Source organism: Phlebotomus papatasi, chromosome 2, assembly GCF_024763615.1.
Source record: "Phlebotomus papatasi isolate M1 chromosome 2, Ppap_2.1, whole genome shotgun sequence".
Taxonomy (NCBI): Eukaryota; Metazoa; Arthropoda; class Insecta; order Diptera; family Psychodidae; genus Phlebotomus; species Phlebotomus papatasi.
The window spans coordinates 54,214,039-54,231,686 of NC_077223.1; the positions used below are offsets into that span (position 1 = coordinate 54,214,039).

The following is a 17,648-nucleotide window of genomic DNA, read 5'->3' on the forward strand; positions in this document are numbered from 1 at the left end:
ACTGTAATACACTGAACGTTGAGGATCATTGATTAAAAGTCCTGTGCATAATTTTCTATTACCTAATCCCTTACTGCCAAATTTTACAGGTTAAATATTCACGACGATTAACCAAAGCCTATTTGGGCCCCTATCTACTGCAAGACGATATTCTTTTTCAGTGTTTATTAAGCCTTGATACAATTAGTAATAATGAAAGTTTAAACGCATTTCGTAAAACGGTTAACTTTTTAAATACGAAAATAATGGGAAATTTAAATGTCAAAGGAATTTTTTTAAGTTTCCAGAAAAAAGAAAATGCTGGAAATCAACTTTCTTTTTAATATAAATCACTGGTAAGTTTTTCCCAAATTCGGCTGAATAATTTCTTGCTTGTATAAATTTTAAATTAAATTTAAAAATGGAAAATAATGGCTTCGGCACACCTTTTAGATCAGGAAATTTTCATCATTATTCATCATTATTTTTCGAATACCTTTCTTTTTTACACACAGTCCATATGTCTATTTCATTCTTGCAGAGTCCTCTTTTTTTTTAAATCACAACAAATTCAATTTAGTTCAATCGAATTTGGAGTGCGAAAGAGTGAGATAGACATATGAAAAACGTGTGAGAAAGAAAGGCATATGAATTTTGATTTCATGAAATTTTCCTTTTCTAAAAGGAGTGCCGCAGCCATAAAAGAAAAATTATACATATTTCATTTATTATTTCTCTTTCAATCATTTTAACAAATTTCTGCCAATGGAGCACCGAAAGCAAGTGAAAAAGTGAAATACGTGACATTTTTTAGCACATATGGAGTAACATTGTGAACGTGAGACACAAATTTCGTTAACAAAAAAAAATCAGCCTTACCTCCCGCTTTTTCCGGCGATTGTGTCTGCTGCTTCATGGCTTCCTGTTGCTGTTGTCCACCTGGTAGAAGGAAGTTAGCTGTGGCAAAATCCACATTGCACGCTTGAGGAATGGGCTTCTTGTTGAGAGCCATTCCACAGATGGCCGTCATATGAGTCTCAGGTCCAAATACATGCAGTGGAATGCCCAAGCTCTTGCCAATTTCCCTCATCTTCCTCAGACCCTCCTGGTAGTTGGGTCCAGCACGTCTCACGAAGATGGAGACATTGTGCTCAACGAGTCGTGGTTGAAACTCGCGCAGAGCACTAATGATACCCCGAAAAGTGGCAGCGACATTGGTGAAATTGGCAATGCCACCACCAGTGATCAGAACTTTTCCCTCAGGATGCTTCGGAGACGACGTCATCAGGGTGAGGATGGTCTTGGCATACTCATATGTCTGTTGCTCAGAAGGTGCCCCACTGTACTCACCATAGTTGGCCAGTTCACTAGCACTACCCAAGTCACAAATTGTATCAGAATAGATGACACTGGCACCTCCGCCAGCCACCATCGTCCAAATTCTTCCGTTCCTATTCAGAATTGTCAACTGCAAATATGTTGCCAATTAACACATTTGAAACACATTTACCGCAATGCTGCACTTACTTTGAGTGAAGCTCCACTTTTGGCATCCAGATCAGCAATGTATGCCTCTTCGGGATATGCATCTCGTCCAAAGGGAGGTGGATAATCAATCTCTCCCCATTTTTGCCGACAAATAAAATCAGCCGTGGAATCTAATTTAGCCGCTAGATCGAGGATATGAATTGATTGACCTGTCACCACAAGTGGATTGATTTCCAAGTACGTAAAGTAGAGATCTACGTACAACTGATAGAGATTATAGATGAAATTGGCTACAAATCTGCAAAGAAAATTTATTTCACGTTTATTTATGTTTTAACAAAAAAAGAATTTGATAAATAGGAATACCAATATGTCTGATACCAACTACGACGCAGATATTATAAAGCAATTCTTTTTCCTTGCAAGAGACATTTTTGAACACGGAATAATTATTTTTCTTACTGAAGGAAGTTTTCTTAACTTGATTATTTAACTGTTGAATAAGGTTTTCATAGCTTGTTTGGTTGAAATAACTGTTTTTTAACATTGGCACAACGATAATTTCTGGTTAAGTTATTTTGTACTGCTTGGGTAGAATCACTGAATGCCATTTGAACACCTTTATTGTCAGCAAATCTGGTAATCCAAAAAAGATTCAAGCCACTTAGTACTCCAATTATCTCAAACACTTAATTCAATGTTGGACCGGTAATTAATTTCAAAAAGTTCATTAAATTCTTATTCTTCAATGTTACTTTAACATGACAATATACAGTGGTCCAATATAAAATTAGATTTTTCCTGCATCTGTGTTTTTTTTTTAACTTAACCCTCTAACGGGTAAAACCGCCTCCAAGCGGTCTTCACAAAAATCACATTTACAGCGACAATAAATATTTTATTTATTTGTCCTCGGTAATAGTCTTCTAAACATCTCTCGAAAGTTTTAACTCATTTTGACTCTTCGTTTTGTTGCTATTCCCAGTTTTGTGTGACAGGTCAGAGAAAAAGCAACAAAAAATATTGGCGCAAACTAAAAGATATAATGAAGAATGGATGTTTTTTTCGACTTTATTGGATCATAATTATCCTATAGAAAACATTGTTTTAAAACTTTTTTTTCGCATATTAAAGAAAACACCGTTAGAGGGTTAAGTCCATAAATAAAAATATATTTGCAGGAAGATTTTAAGCAATTTTCTGGCTGATTTGCTTTAGGTTTTACCTAATAAAAAAACTTGACACACTGTCAAACAAAGTCTCACTACAAAGTCATGTTAAGGGCAGAATCACATTGGCAGTAAAATGCTCACCGTCACTGTCAAAACCCTCACCGTATTTCGTTGATTTACGCATTTCCATTGTAATTTTTACGCAAATTCTCAATTACCGTGTAACATTATCTCATACTCGTACTGTACTGAAAAAACTGTACGAAAAACTGTAGCAAAAAAATCCTACAATTTTTTTGCTTACCGTTTATAGTATTTTCGTTTTATTTTTTTTCAATTTTCTTATATTATTTTCACATAGTACCATAGAGTATGAGATAAGGCAATACGGTCATTGAGAATTTGCGTAAGAATTGCAATGAAAATGCGTAAATCAACGAAATACGGTGAGGGCTTTGACGGTGACAGTGAGCATTTTACTGTCAATGTGATTCTGACCTAACTCTTTAAGTGCATCAGTGAAAATATTTTTTTTTACTCAGGCAGAAACGTCAGAATTTTTTAAAAAAGGCAATTGTTGACGAAAATTGCTTGTAGTGTGTAGACACCTTTAAGGACGAGAGGGTAAAAAATTAGGGATCATAAAAAATAAGAACAAAAGAAAACTTTAGATGACCGTAGGAAAAAAATGTTGGGACACCGGTGTTGCAATCGTCCTAAAAGAGTTAAGAAGTCATATGGATTTCGAAGATAAAAAAAAAGATATTTCTTATTTATATTTGAACAACTTTTTATCATTTTTTTAATAAATAAATTCAAAATTCAACTTTGGTAGGATGTTGTCAGGGTAAAACTAAAAGGAAGCCATAGCCAGCGAACGGATCGTTGTCACGGCAGTTCCGTGTCAACAACAGGCTTAGATAGGGGCACGCACTATCGCGCGCTCTCTTCAATCTGGCACTGGAGAAAGCAATCCATGACTCCATGGTGAGCATAAGGGGGGGGTTGTTCCTAATTAAGTCAATGCAACTTCTAACCTATGCTGACGATATTGGTATCATGAGACGTAATCCCAGAGCTATACAAGAGTCCTTCACCAAGATTGAGCAAGCGGCACGAATGAGCTAAGCTACTGTATAGAATCGGTGGCAGCCAAAATCCCGAAAGCCAAAATCCCGAATTTTCAAAATCCTGAAATTGATGAAATTATATGGAGGAAAATGTTTAGAATAATTTCCTAAGACACAGAATATTTCCTTTTGGCTCCAGCAAGCGCGGGTACAATCGTGGGAGTAGCTGTGACACTTTTAAGAATTCGGGATTTTGGCCCATTCGGGATATTGACTTTCGGGATTTTAGCGTTCGGGATTTTGGCTTTCGGGATTTTGGCGTTCGGGATTTTGACCGGAACCCGTATAGAATAGGACTATGATCCTGCCAGTCCTCACGTATTCGTCTGAGACGTGGGTCCTTAGCAAACAATTGCGAACTTTTAGCCGCGTTTGAGAGGAAGATTCTACGACGGATTTTTGGCCCCGTATGTGAGGAGAGACGATTCTGGAGCCTACACAACCATGAGGTGTATGAACGCTATTGAGCGGTAAACTTCGTCAAGCAAATACGCTAAAAATAGGCTCCGGTGGACTGGTCATCTGGTTCATAAGGATGAGGACGATCCAGGCTGGAAAGTCTTTAGGGGAGGACACTATGTTTTGGAGAAACGAGACCGACCCAGCCTCCAATGGACCGACGGCGTTGACCAGGACGCCAGCTAAATAGGGCTAGGTTTTCACGAGAATCTGTCCTTCCAAATGGATCAAAATCGTAAAAAACCAAAACTTCGAATGGGCCTAAAAGTGTCATAACTACTTCCAAGATTGCTCCCGGCCTGCTGGAGGCAAAGGGAAATTTTCTGCGTTTTGGGAAATCATTCCACACATTATCCTCCGTATAATTTTGTCCCTTTTAGGATTTTGACTTTCTAGATTTTGGTTTTTCAGAATCCATTCGGGATTTCGACCCATTCGGGACTTTGGCTTTCGGGACTGTAGCACCGGTCAAATCTATCTTTCGTCAGTAACAAAAATCATTCTTTTATATTCGAAATAATACTCACTTCTTTTTAGTAGCTGATACTTCGATAAGCAGAGTTCGCTCAATTTCATCCGCCGTGACAGTGTGTCCCACCGGAATGTCCAACTTGAGCGCCTTAGCATCCACATCACCAATATCCACACCACCTTGATGATGGAAAAGAATAGTGTCTGCTGATCTGTGAGAATAAATGCACACATATGCCTCCTGGTCATCTGTATGTGGCAGAAAGGGTTCGATGATAAAATTCCTGAGTGTTCCTACACATGCTCCAATCTTCTGATCAGCTCCCATTCGTGCCATAATCCATTCTTTCACTTGCGTGAAATTCTTATTCACCGTGATCAAACCGAGCTTCCCACGGCGCTTTATCAGTTGATCTGGCTTCGCGACGAGAGGCTAAAAAGTTCATACACGAGAAAAAAATAAAGATTTCAATTGACCTGTGACATTCGCATGGTCAGACTCGCGACACTTTATCACGCGTGATCGGACCGTATATTTTTATTGGTTAGCTTCCTTATGCAACAAATCTCTTATCTATATCATTCGATTACTTATGCAATTTTCCTTTTAAATTATGCTTGATCTATACCAGAGAATCGAATGAATCAAGTTAAAAAGTTATTCATTTGCACATAAATTATAGAAAAAAAATCCATTGACCATCATTAATACTAAGGAACTTTTTCTTTATAGGATATAAAATATTAAAATGAGTCAATCATGTGGTCCATTTTTAAATAATATGACTTTTTCTCGCATTATGGTTTTATTTTATCATAAATTTATAATGAGCTGTATTAAAAATGATATAAAGACTATTTCGTCAGAGATTTTACCTTTATTACTCACAAAAAAATATATTAGTTTCTTAGAACTCATTTTGACGTCAAACCAATTTCTATTAAAAAAAGTGTTAAAAAACAAAATAATTCATAAAGTTATGAAATATTAATAAATCTTCCCAGAATATCCACGAAAAACCATCGCAATATCAAATTAAAATAAACTATTCGATTGAATGCTAATTATGTAAAAATAGGCAAATATTTTCTTCTCTATTTATTTTTTTTTGGGTAGAAAGTATTTATGGAATCATTGATGTATTATTTCCCCAGCAACGAAATTTTTTATATACCTCAATACTTTTTTTCTTCTCTCTTATTCCCTCATTCTCTATACGGACGCAATTCACATATTTGAAGTAGTTGAGGTATTTCTCGTAATATGAATTTTTATTAGTCGTTCCATAGTTGGACAATTACTCAAGTGATTCATTTGAATTATGAATTAGTGCTTGCGAAAAAGAGATTGTCAGTAAATAAAGTTTTTTCCTCCTTCCGACATTCTCCTATAAATCTAGTTACAAAATTTACAATTGAACTGAATTTCAGAACAATGTGATTACTTTTTACCACAAATTTCTACATTTGGACATAAACTACTTATCACACTTACTGTCGTTTGAAGCCATTTGTTGTTTACTAGTAAGTCATCCCAATTTGTTGTTTCATCCACTGAAACAAAATCACATTTGGCTGCTCTTGAACCTGGTGCTAGGTATTTGTTGATCAGTTCCTTCCCCGAAGCTTCCCTGATGGCTTTCGCAGACATTTTTTACTACCTGTAACAGAATTGAAATGAAAATTAAATAAGTTGAATATTTAAATATGTAGGGGAAATTGGGGCAGTTAGCCACCAATAGTATTAATAATATTATTATTATTATTTATATATAACTACTTTTGAACTAGTGCTCTTGAAAGCATATTTCAGATGTACAGAGTTTAAAGAATTTCATATTTGAGTAATAGCGACCACCGCCGTCTTAACGTAGCTAGGGGATCTCAGGCAATACGCTACTAGGCGATACGCCAATAGGCAATGCGCTCCTGGACGGTCTACAAACGGACTTAGCAGATTCTTCCAACACGGGATCAACAACAATATAACATGTTTACTCTGTAATAATATATCCCGATACGATTAATAATAAGTGTGAGACAGTGAGACAGTGTGCCTTAAAGCAGAGGTATGCAAGAAAACGCTACCTGAACAAACTTATTTTGACGTTTATTCGGTTGCTTTTGCACACCTCTGCCTTAACCCTTTAAGGACGATTGGGTCATCGCTGACCCAAAAATGATTTTTTCCTACAGCGTTCTAAAGCTGTCTTTTGTTCTAAAATCAGAAAGAGTGATTTTTTCAGACCCCAATTTTTTACCCTCTCGTCCTTAAAGGGTTAAAACAATGTTGAGGAAATCTTTATTTATTCGAAACAAACACATGTCTTTCTATTCATTGAAATAGTTATCAGCCTAACTGTGTTATCACACTTGCACATTAAAATTTTAATATGATTCACATTAATTGTTGCTGGTGAGAGTCCAAATGTGTAATTTGTGTGTTTGAATTATTTTATATTCAAAATTTGATCTATTTGTTGATAAAAACGTAGACTTGACCCGCAAAATTTGATATAAATTGATTTATAGCATTAATGCGAAAAATTAATGCGATTTTCTCTTTAATTTTTTATGTGAAAAATATTTATGCTTTAGGTGAATTTAAACTTACTTTTTCAGGCCAAGTCCACTTCTTTATCAATAAATAGAAAAACCCCAAATATTAAGTGACTCAAAGACACAAATAACATATTCAAACGCTCACAAGTGACAATTAATGTGAGTCACATTAAAATTGTAAAGTGCAAGTGTGATAACGCCGTAATAGAAACATTTTCTTTTGCAAATTAAACGCAATGGAAAATTTCATTTGCTGCCTAATCCTGTCCCGGTCTCCCCTATAATTATATCCACATGATTGATCCTTTTGAGAGTTGCCATTTTCTTTAAATAAGGAAATATTTTTATACAATCCATTCCCATATTGGCTTTCTATGAAACAAAAAATTTAAAAAAAAGTTTCGTTTTGAAATTCTCGTCAATCACAGAAGAGACCATGATGAGTTTATAATTGGGCCACAGAGACAATATCACAATCAGCCGGCTTTCCAAAACTGATGGAAAATGTCTCTGTAAAGCACGTGATGGGTGATTTATGGTCGTTAGTGAAATGTTTCAGTCTCGCATTGAAATAATGCCAAAGTCAATGTCTCACGCCTGCGATTGTATGGCACAAAAAAACATGAAATTCGTGGCCTTAGTAACATTGAAATTTTGTGTACAATGTGCTCTTGCACGACTTTTTCTCTCACTTTCATCATCCTGAAATTTTTACACATATTCAACGTCCCTCTAACATTTTATAAGATTACTCTCCTCCTAATCACTGACATTTTTCCCTGGAAATTAAATCAAATAAATTACAATTCTCTACCGTATTGTGTTACATAAATAGCCGTCCATCATGCTTCATCTGTATCTGTCTAACGATATTGGACGATTATATGACCTCTAATCGACTGTTTGAGTTGATTACACACATTTTTCTCTCCAATTCTCCTCCCTCCAACCCGCTGTCATTTATAATGCTCACCAATTTGCAAATAAGTAAATTTATGACGAAAGAGCGTCAATGACTCTTCTCCATGTCAATTGCTCGCGTCAAGAAACATACTTAGCATACAAGAATGATGATTTTCAGCATTTTTCGTGTGGATATTAATTCTCCAGTAAATTAATCAGCAAATCTTTCAATAAAAAAAACTCGAAAAATATCCAAAATGCCAGAGTCAGAGTGAAATTTCTCAATTTTATAAATATCTGGCTGAGAAAGTTTTTTTTTCTTTTACCTCCACATCAACTTTCTCTCTTCACGAGGTCAGACGCATAAAAAAAACGAGAGGGTTCGCACATAAAAGACGATAATGCCGGAAAATGGCACATAAAGTAATCTATTTCACTCGCTGTTTGTATTAGATAATCAGTTAAATGAGTAACAAAAAAGCATGTACACAATAATCTCGTAGCACGAAAAGATTCACAATCAAATGATAAAGAAATGACCTCTAGTAGTACCTACTGTCGCCTTGAATAACCCCCAAGAGTCGCTATTAACATGAGAAAGCTCACTTTTATTCAATAAATTTTTGGGGGCAATATATAATCTGCCTGAAAAAACGACAATACTTGCTACTTTAGAATTCCCTATAGCTAATTGTTATGTTTTTGTGTCGCTTTTTTGTCCCATGTTCTACACTTTCTTGTTGAGAAATGTTTCCGTTTTGCGTAACAATTCATTCTTGGGGGCACCATTGACCCTAAAAACCTCAAAAAGTAGCTCAAATCTCAATAACTCTATGATATTTGATGATATTATAGGAATCTTAGGAATAAAACTCAAATAATTAAATTTATTTATAAAGTGAATTGCAGAGGTTAATAAAAAGACACCTGTTCGGCCTTGTTTTTGCTCTTTTACTATACCTTTTACTATACTATCACATCTACAATTATATAGTTTTATCACGAAAAAAATCACGTAAATTGATCAAAAGTCCTTGTTAAATAAATTGCAAGTAATAAATTATTTATCAGTCTGAATTATGCCCAACGCACAATAACTTTTGTTTAGTAAACATGTTTTTGACATTTCAATGAGAGTGAGTGAGATCTAGATCTAGTTATCTCGCTTATTCTCATGGGAAATTTTGAAAACATGTTTACAAACAAAAGTTATTGTGCGCTGGTCATTAGATATATACGAGTTTATTTATTATTATTATTACGAGTTTAAACCACTATCGAATTATAGGGAAATTCGGGACTAAATTTGAGAAATTTTCTCTTATAAAATTTATTGAATTTAGTAAAAGCAGGTACATATGTCCCATATTCATTGCAATACTATTTTATCAATAAATCTTAACACTTTTGTCACAAATAATGCGCAAAGAAAAAAATAGTTGCAGGCTTAATCCTAGTCTCCCCTACACCTGCAAACTTTTATTTGTTGTTCCTTCTGAATTCTCGGTTGCTTTAGGGGAAACTGGGGCACCACCAAACAGGGGTACCACAAAACACTGCGATTTTTTAAATGGGTATAAAATTTCGGAGAATGAGACTTACATGAAATCATAGATACTATAGGGATGCTTGTCCAGAGAAAGAATGATCCACATAGTTCAAGTAGTTTAGAAATAAGAATCTTTTTTCGCAAAATTGTGAGATTTTGATAATTTTAGTCATTTATATATCTACCTGGAACCCCTTGGATACCGAAGTACTTGAAAAAAGGGATTGCTATAAAAGTACGTGCAAAATATAGATGTGAAAACGGGGAAAGGCATTAGAGAGATGGAGGAAGGAGGGAGACAAAAAATGTACTTTTTGTAATACAGGTTTAGACGATTTAAGACATGTAGGGTAGAGTAAGTACTTTTCACCACCTTAAGGTTTGACACCCTTATAATTCTTACACTTTTTGTCCAAATAAAATGAAATTTTGTGTACAAGTGCTTTGAAGCATTGTCTATCTATTGAACCAGGAGACTTTCCGGGAACTTTTGAGTATCTGGTTGAAAAAGTACATTTCCTGCAACAATGCATGTTTCAGTACTTTTCGCCACCTTGTAAACACTTTTTCGCCACTGCACAGTGGGGCCGCTCCATACAAAAAGTGGCCAAAACCCCAGCTCTGTGGTGAAAAGGTCATATGTAGCTAATTTGGGGTCCCTGATTCCAATTCTGATAGCAAAAATTGAAAAATCATAGGGGAAAGGCGGGTAAACTTACATAGAACCAGTGAATACCAACAAAATATATTTCGTAAGGCATACGGTTAGAGATAGAGATTTGGGACCTTCCGGGCACCCCCCCATAAGTCTACTCTGGGATTATTAATATGCTCCTCATTTTCCCCCCACCCCTTCCCCACCCACCAAAATTATTTTTTTTATGATATCTCGAAAACGTGCAGTGCGATTGTTTTCATTTTTGGATATGTTTTAGAGATTAAACAGGCGGACATCTTGTCCATATACAAACATCCTATTGAATCATTCCTGATAACGGATTTTCAAGGTCAAAAGTTATAAAGGCTCTAGAAAGCGCATTTATCAAGCGAATGGAGTCATGTTTGGGGTCGTTGGACAGGTCTCGGAATTTCCGACAAAACTGAACCGGTTCCAATCGGTTATGAACCGGTAATGAACCGGTTCATAACCGATAACCGATTTTTATTCTAAATTCAATTGTACTACTCTTAAATTATATTTGGAGGGATTTTTGAGTGATTTATGAATCGGTTTGTGAACCTGTAAAAGGAAAAGGATCTTATAGTTTTTATCATTAGATTTACCATACCTCGACAATTTTTTGCCACTAAACGATTTCGAATTTTCCAGTAAAACTTTTCAACACTTTTTTCTAACTCTCCCCTAATTGCAAATCGATTACTTTAAATTATTTGTCATTTTTTTGCTTAAAACACTTTGAGTGCTCATTTTTAACTCTTTCTTGACCGCAGTGTGATGTCAAATTTTAAAACACATCGAAAAATAAAAGAAAAGTTTGAAAGCGTTTTCGAAATAAAAAAAAAGGATTTCGATGGTAAAGAAAAGAGTAAAGGGAGAAGGGAGAAAGGAAAAACCACATCTCCACGTAATATCAACTTATGAAATGTCACTGAAGGAAGACTACTATTTGATACATATGTACTACCGATTGGCTCCAGGTTGGTTGGTGGAAGATTAATTTTTTTAGCTTATTATATTACCCTTTTTCAGTTCATGCAGAAATAGAGAATTGATGTAACCCATGAAATAAAAAGAATTACATACACTAATTAAGAAATTTGTCATAAACTGACTAAGAGTGATATTTTTTTATTTGCACAATTAATATGTTTTTAGAAGTTCTCGAACTTCTTCAGGAAGCACTTCTTATTTCTTATTTTTCGTTATTTGATGACGATGATGTGAAATTATCGGATCTGACCACACCATAAGCCCATTAATGAGGTCCACATTTGTCGAAATCCTACAATAAGAATGGTATTTTGATATAAAATAAATCAATTTGCGCAGCTACGTTAACATCTGATATATGTCATAGAGGAATTTTCAAAATGTTGGCCAAATACTTAATTTAAAAAAATCAAGCTGATTTAAAAGTTTATCAAAAAAAAACTATGAAATGTAGTATCATGTCAAAATAAATTTAAATTATATATACCTGGAGCATTTGCGAGGGGAAGTTCGTGACTGTATCCAAAATCTCCTCAATCTTCAACTTAAGATCTAAAAATTTTTCGAAAGTGAAAGGAAATTTGTGAAATATTGAAGAATATCTAAGAAGTTAAACATTATCTTTAGCCCTGGTCTCCATATTCACTGAAAACCACCCCAGAGAACGTAAAAAATCACTTGATCACTTACTAAAATCACTTGATTTACTCCAAAAATCAATAAATGACTGATGAGCAATATATTTATAATCATCTAGTTCGACTGCAATTTCTTAGTGTATTGTAATCGAACGGTAACAGTAAGATAATAAAAAGCGGCATTCTTCGTATTGGTAATTAAAATTGTATAATAAATTCAATGTATCGATATAATATCTTTCTGATTTTGAATATTTTTTAGGGAGTAATCATTTTTTTAGACGGACTTCTAATAATTTTTTTTAGATTATTTATGAGCAATTTAACCAATTATTCAGTCAATATTACAAATACCTAATGCTGTAGCGTTTCGGACTCACTCCACAGTAACATTACAGGAATTTTATTTTCTGCGACAATAATAAAAATAGCTTAGGAGTAATGCAATTGAGTTTCCGATAAAAATAAGTTAACCGGTTCATTACCGGTTCATAACCGATTGGAACCGGTTCAGTTTTATCGGAAATTCCGAGACCTGTCCAACGACCCCAAACATGACTCCATTCGCTTGATAAATGCGCTTTCTAGAGCCTTTTTAACTTTTGAAGTTAAAGAAGTAGCAATATATATATATAGCTCAAAATTTGACTATTATATTTGTAAATTGCTTTTTCCGCGGAGTCTGCTTAATAAAAACGCCACTTTTGGTGCGCATTTTCTCAGAAAATTGCTTGGGAAGGTCCTGTACGCAAGTTTGCGCAAAATGAGCTTAGTATTCTCTTAAAGTAGATTAAAAATAGAGAAAAATTATGCTATTTAGAAGTGCAGCAAGTAGCGGTTTCATAAGTAGAACCTTTGATGAATCTTCAGAATTGCTAGTTTGTATGTTTTGTCATAATAGAAATCCTTGAAAATCCTTACAAGGATAACTTAAAATGATCATATTCAATTCAGTGGTTCGTATTCTGTATAAATATTTTATAATTTCTCCAGAAAAATACACTTGGCCGTACCATTCAGGTGCATGAATATGTCTCTAAGAAGTCCAAAATAACGAAAAAATTCACAGAAGAGGTGACTTTAAAAATTTTTCCAGGCTACAATTTTCAACCGACCTTAATGAAAATTTGGGAAAATGATCTTCAATTAATGCCAAATGAAATAAAAATACTTTTGGTGCAGTTAAAAAAAGTTGAAAAAAAATAGGTTTTGGCCACTTAGGCCCCACAGTGCACTGTGTAAGCACTTTTCCGCCACTTGTTTTCAATTGATTTTTAAGAAACAGCAGCTTTCCAAAACCCCCAAAAGTACACGGCACAGTACTTTTCTAATTTAACACCGATATTAGACAATTATTAGAGTATTTCGAATGATTTTTTGCACATATTTTATTTGCGACAAAAATCAATTGAAAATTACGCCTGTTTCAACTAAATTCCGCGAGGAGCGCCACTTGTAAAATGCTTGGAAAAATGAGTTGCGAAAAGTACTTACACAACCGAAAAAAGTAAGCCCTATTTCACAACATCCGTATTTCTTTATTTTTTGGAAAACATTATTAAAAAATGATATTAGAACAAAGCTTAATTAATAACGGATTGACTTTCAGTGAAAAAATATCGAATACTGTACTGAAAAAAACATAAAATAATACAAGGCAATTTGTCTGAGCGTTGACAAGTTTATTAAGAACTCCATATTTTTTTTGTGACTATTCACCTTGTCGACAATTTCTTTAATTAACTTGCAAATAATCTAGTCGGTGGAGCATCTGATATGATTTTCTGATTCATTTGGCTAGAGGTCACGAAATAACACTCATTTCGTAGTTCCACGAACTCATAATTTTCTTAAAATGTGATTTTAATTTAGGTGGCGAAAAAGGGCTTACTGGCGAAAAAGTACTGACTCTACCCTATTAGTAGGGTGCTGCAGGGATGTAAAAGGGAGGGAAGATAGAGGAGAAATTCTGAACGAAGATGGAAGAGGGGCAGATTATTTGAGAAGATTGGAAGCTGCAAAAAATATGTATTAATGTTAAAGTAAGTTAGGTTAAACAATGTGTGTTACAAGGTCCAAAATGGACGCTAATAAAGAATTATATATATAATATAACTTTTCAGAACAAAACGTAACTTTAAATGGCCTTTGGAAAAATGTTTTTGGGTTAAAAATTAAAATTCAGTGCTATATTTGCTGTTGCAAAATTAAGTATCTTCTTTGGAAACAAGGCTTAAATCTTTAGTCTAAAACTTTAGTGTTTCGTTTTTTCGGGTAATCCTAGTCTAATTCATAACTTAGTTTGAAAGTTTCCAACTTTTCATAAAAGACTAATCAATTGAATTTTACTTTTACTTCGAACATGAACTACAAAGAATCTGTAATTTTTGAATTGGAATTAAGAGTGTTTTTTTTTTTGCACTTTCCTTCCAATTTATTCAGTTGATTCATTCAATTTAATGACTATACTTTCCAAAAAAAAAATGCCCTCACAGAAAAGGTGCGAACCCTCTCAAAAATCATACGATCGGGTGAATCACCTTAATCACTCGCTGTCTGATGCAATAAAACTATCTCAACTGTCTCCCAATGATATCTTCTTTCGAGAATACACCAATACACGCTTCAAAATATCATCCTACAAAACAGTCTTATTTTTTTCTGCCACGTGCACAGAAATTACACCTTTCTGCCTCTCATGAATGCACCGCGATATCTTACTTCTCGCTTCTTCACAAGTTTAACAAACACAGAGATCCTGAGGAATGCAATGTAAATGTCAACAATACAAAAATTTGCATTATGTCAAAGTTTAGAGGAGGCAACCCCGGGAAGCTTGATACTGGATTTAGATTAAGAGAGGTTGTCTTCGTCCAGATTTAAAGGTATCTGCAAATCCGGTTGAGACTTATGGGATATTTAGGGGTCTCTATGAGAAGACAACCTTTTGGTGTCTCTTGGTGATTATAGTACATTAAGGAGAATATACAAAAAAATTCTTAGGATGTTGGCCTTGGGGAATTCCTGGAGTGATTCTGATAAGAACACACCCAGAAAAAATTGCATAAAATAATGGGAAAACATGGAAACACTCACCAATTTTTTTTTTGTCTTCTCTGCGATGTCCAATCGATCCGATTTATCGGTGAGATTGATCGGCATGAAAGAAAAAGCAAAGAAGACGTCACTTAATTAACAAATACACGAGGAAATCAATTAAATTTTTTTCTCTTTCTCTCTGGCACTGCAATCCTGACGACTAAAACGCACGCCACTGGCTTATGCAAATGCCCACAGCAAAAAAAGTGAGCCGAGAAATAAGAGAAATTCGTGCGATAATTGAATGGGGCCAATTTTGTGGGGCACACCAAAAGGCTCCTAGACAATCACTCAATTAACTTTTGATAAACCTTAAGAAGAAGAAAACACCGTGGAAATAGTGGAAAATTGAGGAGTTTTGGAATTATGTGCTATCTTCAAAGAAATAAATTTTTCACTCTCCTGCACACACACTCACTCACTTCAATCTCCTTTTTCCTTTAAAGAATTTTTCAGCCTCAAAACACACAAAATCTGCACTGATTCCTTGCAAATGCTTAAGATGAATGATTTATTTCACTCACCGACCACTCTGAGATGCGAACAAATGGAAATTAACTAGTGAATTTTCACTTTTTCGAGCCGCACACTTTTTTCGCACACACAAATTTTACTATTTCTGCGCCACGCTGCGACAGTCCCGAGAACTAAGTCATACAGTGTGAAGTTAGTTGCAAATGAATTTCTGTGTGACAGACAAACTGCTAACGGATATTCAGGTGTGATCGCGCGTTGGGATTGCGTCTTTTTGTATTAAAATTCCTCCAAAAAGTCATGGATTTTATTACATCAATAAAGCAATTAAGTATTCATCTCACCAACTTGGAAAATAATCAATTCATAGATGAAAGCCTTCTGGAAGAAAATAAGCGAGTAAGCAGGAAAAATCACTCAAAAAACAACCAACATTTCTAATGTTTTGTTTTGTCTTTCAGAATCTTTCAAATTCTCTGATTGAAAGTGATCCCTGCCTGGAGGATCACTCAGTAAGCAAATTTTTCCTTCAACTACATCAATTGACTGAGGCATCGTGCAGAAATGGGAAATGTAGGACTTTTTGTTAATGATATCTTACATTTCTGTATATATTTACATCTATATTTACATAGCTTTCCGGCCACTACTGCTTATTCTGAATGAGTTGGTTGAGAATCCAAAAACCAGAAGTCATCTTCAGCAACTTGATTTTATCCCACTCCTTGCCAATGCAACGGAAATCGAAGATTCTGAGGATTTATTGAGTATTCTTCGAATCCTGGACAAATTGACCAAACGTTGCAGAATTGAAACACCAGAACTCTTCCTGATCACATTCATTCCCTTCCTTGTGACCTCAATTGAAAGCTGTGAACCAGAAAAACTTCAAAGTCGTTTGTGTCTGTCAGTCTTAATCAATCTCTGCGAGAGTCGCCCTGGAATGGATACACTTCTTAAATTCTGCTCTTCCAAAGAACTCAGCAAGAAATTTCAGTCCTTCGGGTTCCTCACCCTCAAGATACACTACCTCATTGAGTCATTCTACAACAAAATGAAACATCTGGAATTCACAGCATCATCAGTTTTTAGTGAAATTTATAAATTAATTGCTGAACAGGATTCCAAGATGTGCCTGGAGTGCTTTAGTTTCATCGAGGAATTTTCGAAGCCAGCTCTAGAGATCTGCAGGGCGACGTTTGAGGAGGAATTGGGAAAGCTCCTGGAAAGGCTGATGGAGTTGCTGAAGTCTGGAGATTCGTGGGCGGAAGCTATTGTGGCAGGAGGACTCAATATGTATGCTTCACTCATCAAAAACAGTGAGTATTCAAGCCTCTCAGTAATTCTTAGCTTCTAGCTAACCAATTTTGATGCCATGCAGATAATTCCCTGACAATTTTCCATGAACCCCTTTTGGACTTTGCCCTTGAGAGCTTCTGCAGGGATTCAGCATTTTATGTAAACGCATTGAATCTCCTGGAATCTTTGGGAGTAAAAAATTCAAGACTAGAATCATCTGAATGTCTTTTAAGTGTCTGGATGGACTTAGCTAAAGGTCTGAAGCGTGAAGCTAGCCTGGATAAACAGTTAGCCATCTTACGTGTTTTTCACGTCTTTGTTCTCAATTCAGCTCATCAAGCGAGCATCCTAAATTGCGTAAATCGCATGAGCCTTCATGAACTCCTCGTGACACCTGACGATCTGAAAGTTGAACGAATGAAAGATGATCACATTCTTCTGATCCTCATGACGCTAGAACTTCTCGCGACTTTTGCAACAGTTGAACCTCAAGAGTGGTATGGGCAGATTGATGAGGCATTCAAGCGTCCGGACATAGTAGAAATAATGGCTGAAGGATTTGTAAGGAAAAATGAAGAAATGTTCAGATGTTGTTTGGATTTGGCAAAATTCACCAATTTTCCCACGAAGAAGATAACAACAATTTTACACGAATCGCCAGCAAGAATGCGAAAAGAAATACGTCAGCTGCCTCCGGAAGAGACTTTCTCTCCACTAAGGGTCCTCCAAAGGCAGTCAGATGAGATTGATAGC

General features: G+C 35.3%; 3 protein-coding genes across 8 annotated transcripts in view; 1 reads left to right on the forward strand and 2 right to left on the reverse strand.

Annotated features, from left to right (window-relative positions):
- The window catches only part of LOC129801672 (ATP-citrate synthase), a 38,609-nt gene extending 22,843 nt beyond the window's left edge, over window positions 1–15,766 (reverse strand). For 4 of the 6 annotated variants that reach the window (XR_008751718.1, XR_008751717.1, XM_055846938.1 and 1 more), the window contains exons 1-6: window positions 15,545–15,766; window positions 15,120–15,139; window positions 6,195–6,360; window positions 4,756–5,132; window positions 1,507–1,765; window positions 859–1,447 (exon numbers count right to left, since the gene is read on the reverse strand). Coding sequence is in view for 4 of the 6 variants with exons in the window: in XM_055846938.1 (XP_055702913.1) it covers window positions 859–1,447; window positions 1,507–1,765; window positions 4,756–5,132; window positions 6,195–6,350 (1,381 nt within the window). In the remaining 2 variants the exon portion in view is untranslated. The remainder of the gene's footprint in view (window positions 1–858; window positions 1,448–1,506; window positions 1,766–4,755; window positions 5,133–6,194; window positions 6,361–15,119; window positions 15,140–15,544) is intronic. The other 2 variants (XM_055846939.1, XM_055846937.1) reach the window with 1 other exon arrangement.
- Window positions 1–17,648, reverse strand: part of LOC129801718 (rhodanese domain-containing protein CG4456) — an 887,636-nt gene that overhangs the window by 651,532 nt on the left and 218,456 nt on the right. The gene's annotated exons all lie outside the window — the stretch shown is intronic.
- Window positions 15,800–17,648, forward strand: part of LOC129800989 (uncharacterized) — a 5,619-nt gene continuing 3,770 nt past the window's right edge. Inside the window, exons 1-5 of the mRNA XM_055845739.1 lie at window positions 15,800–15,995; window positions 16,058–16,169; window positions 16,232–16,915; window positions 16,978–17,151; window positions 17,227–17,646. Of these exons, the coding sequence (XP_055701714.1) occupies window positions 15,897–15,995; window positions 16,058–16,169; window positions 16,232–16,915; window positions 16,978–17,151; window positions 17,227–17,646 (1,489 nt within the window). The 5' untranslated portion in view covers window positions 15,800–15,896. The remainder of the gene's footprint in view (window positions 15,996–16,057; window positions 16,170–16,231; window positions 16,916–16,977; window positions 17,152–17,226; window positions 17,647–17,648) is intronic.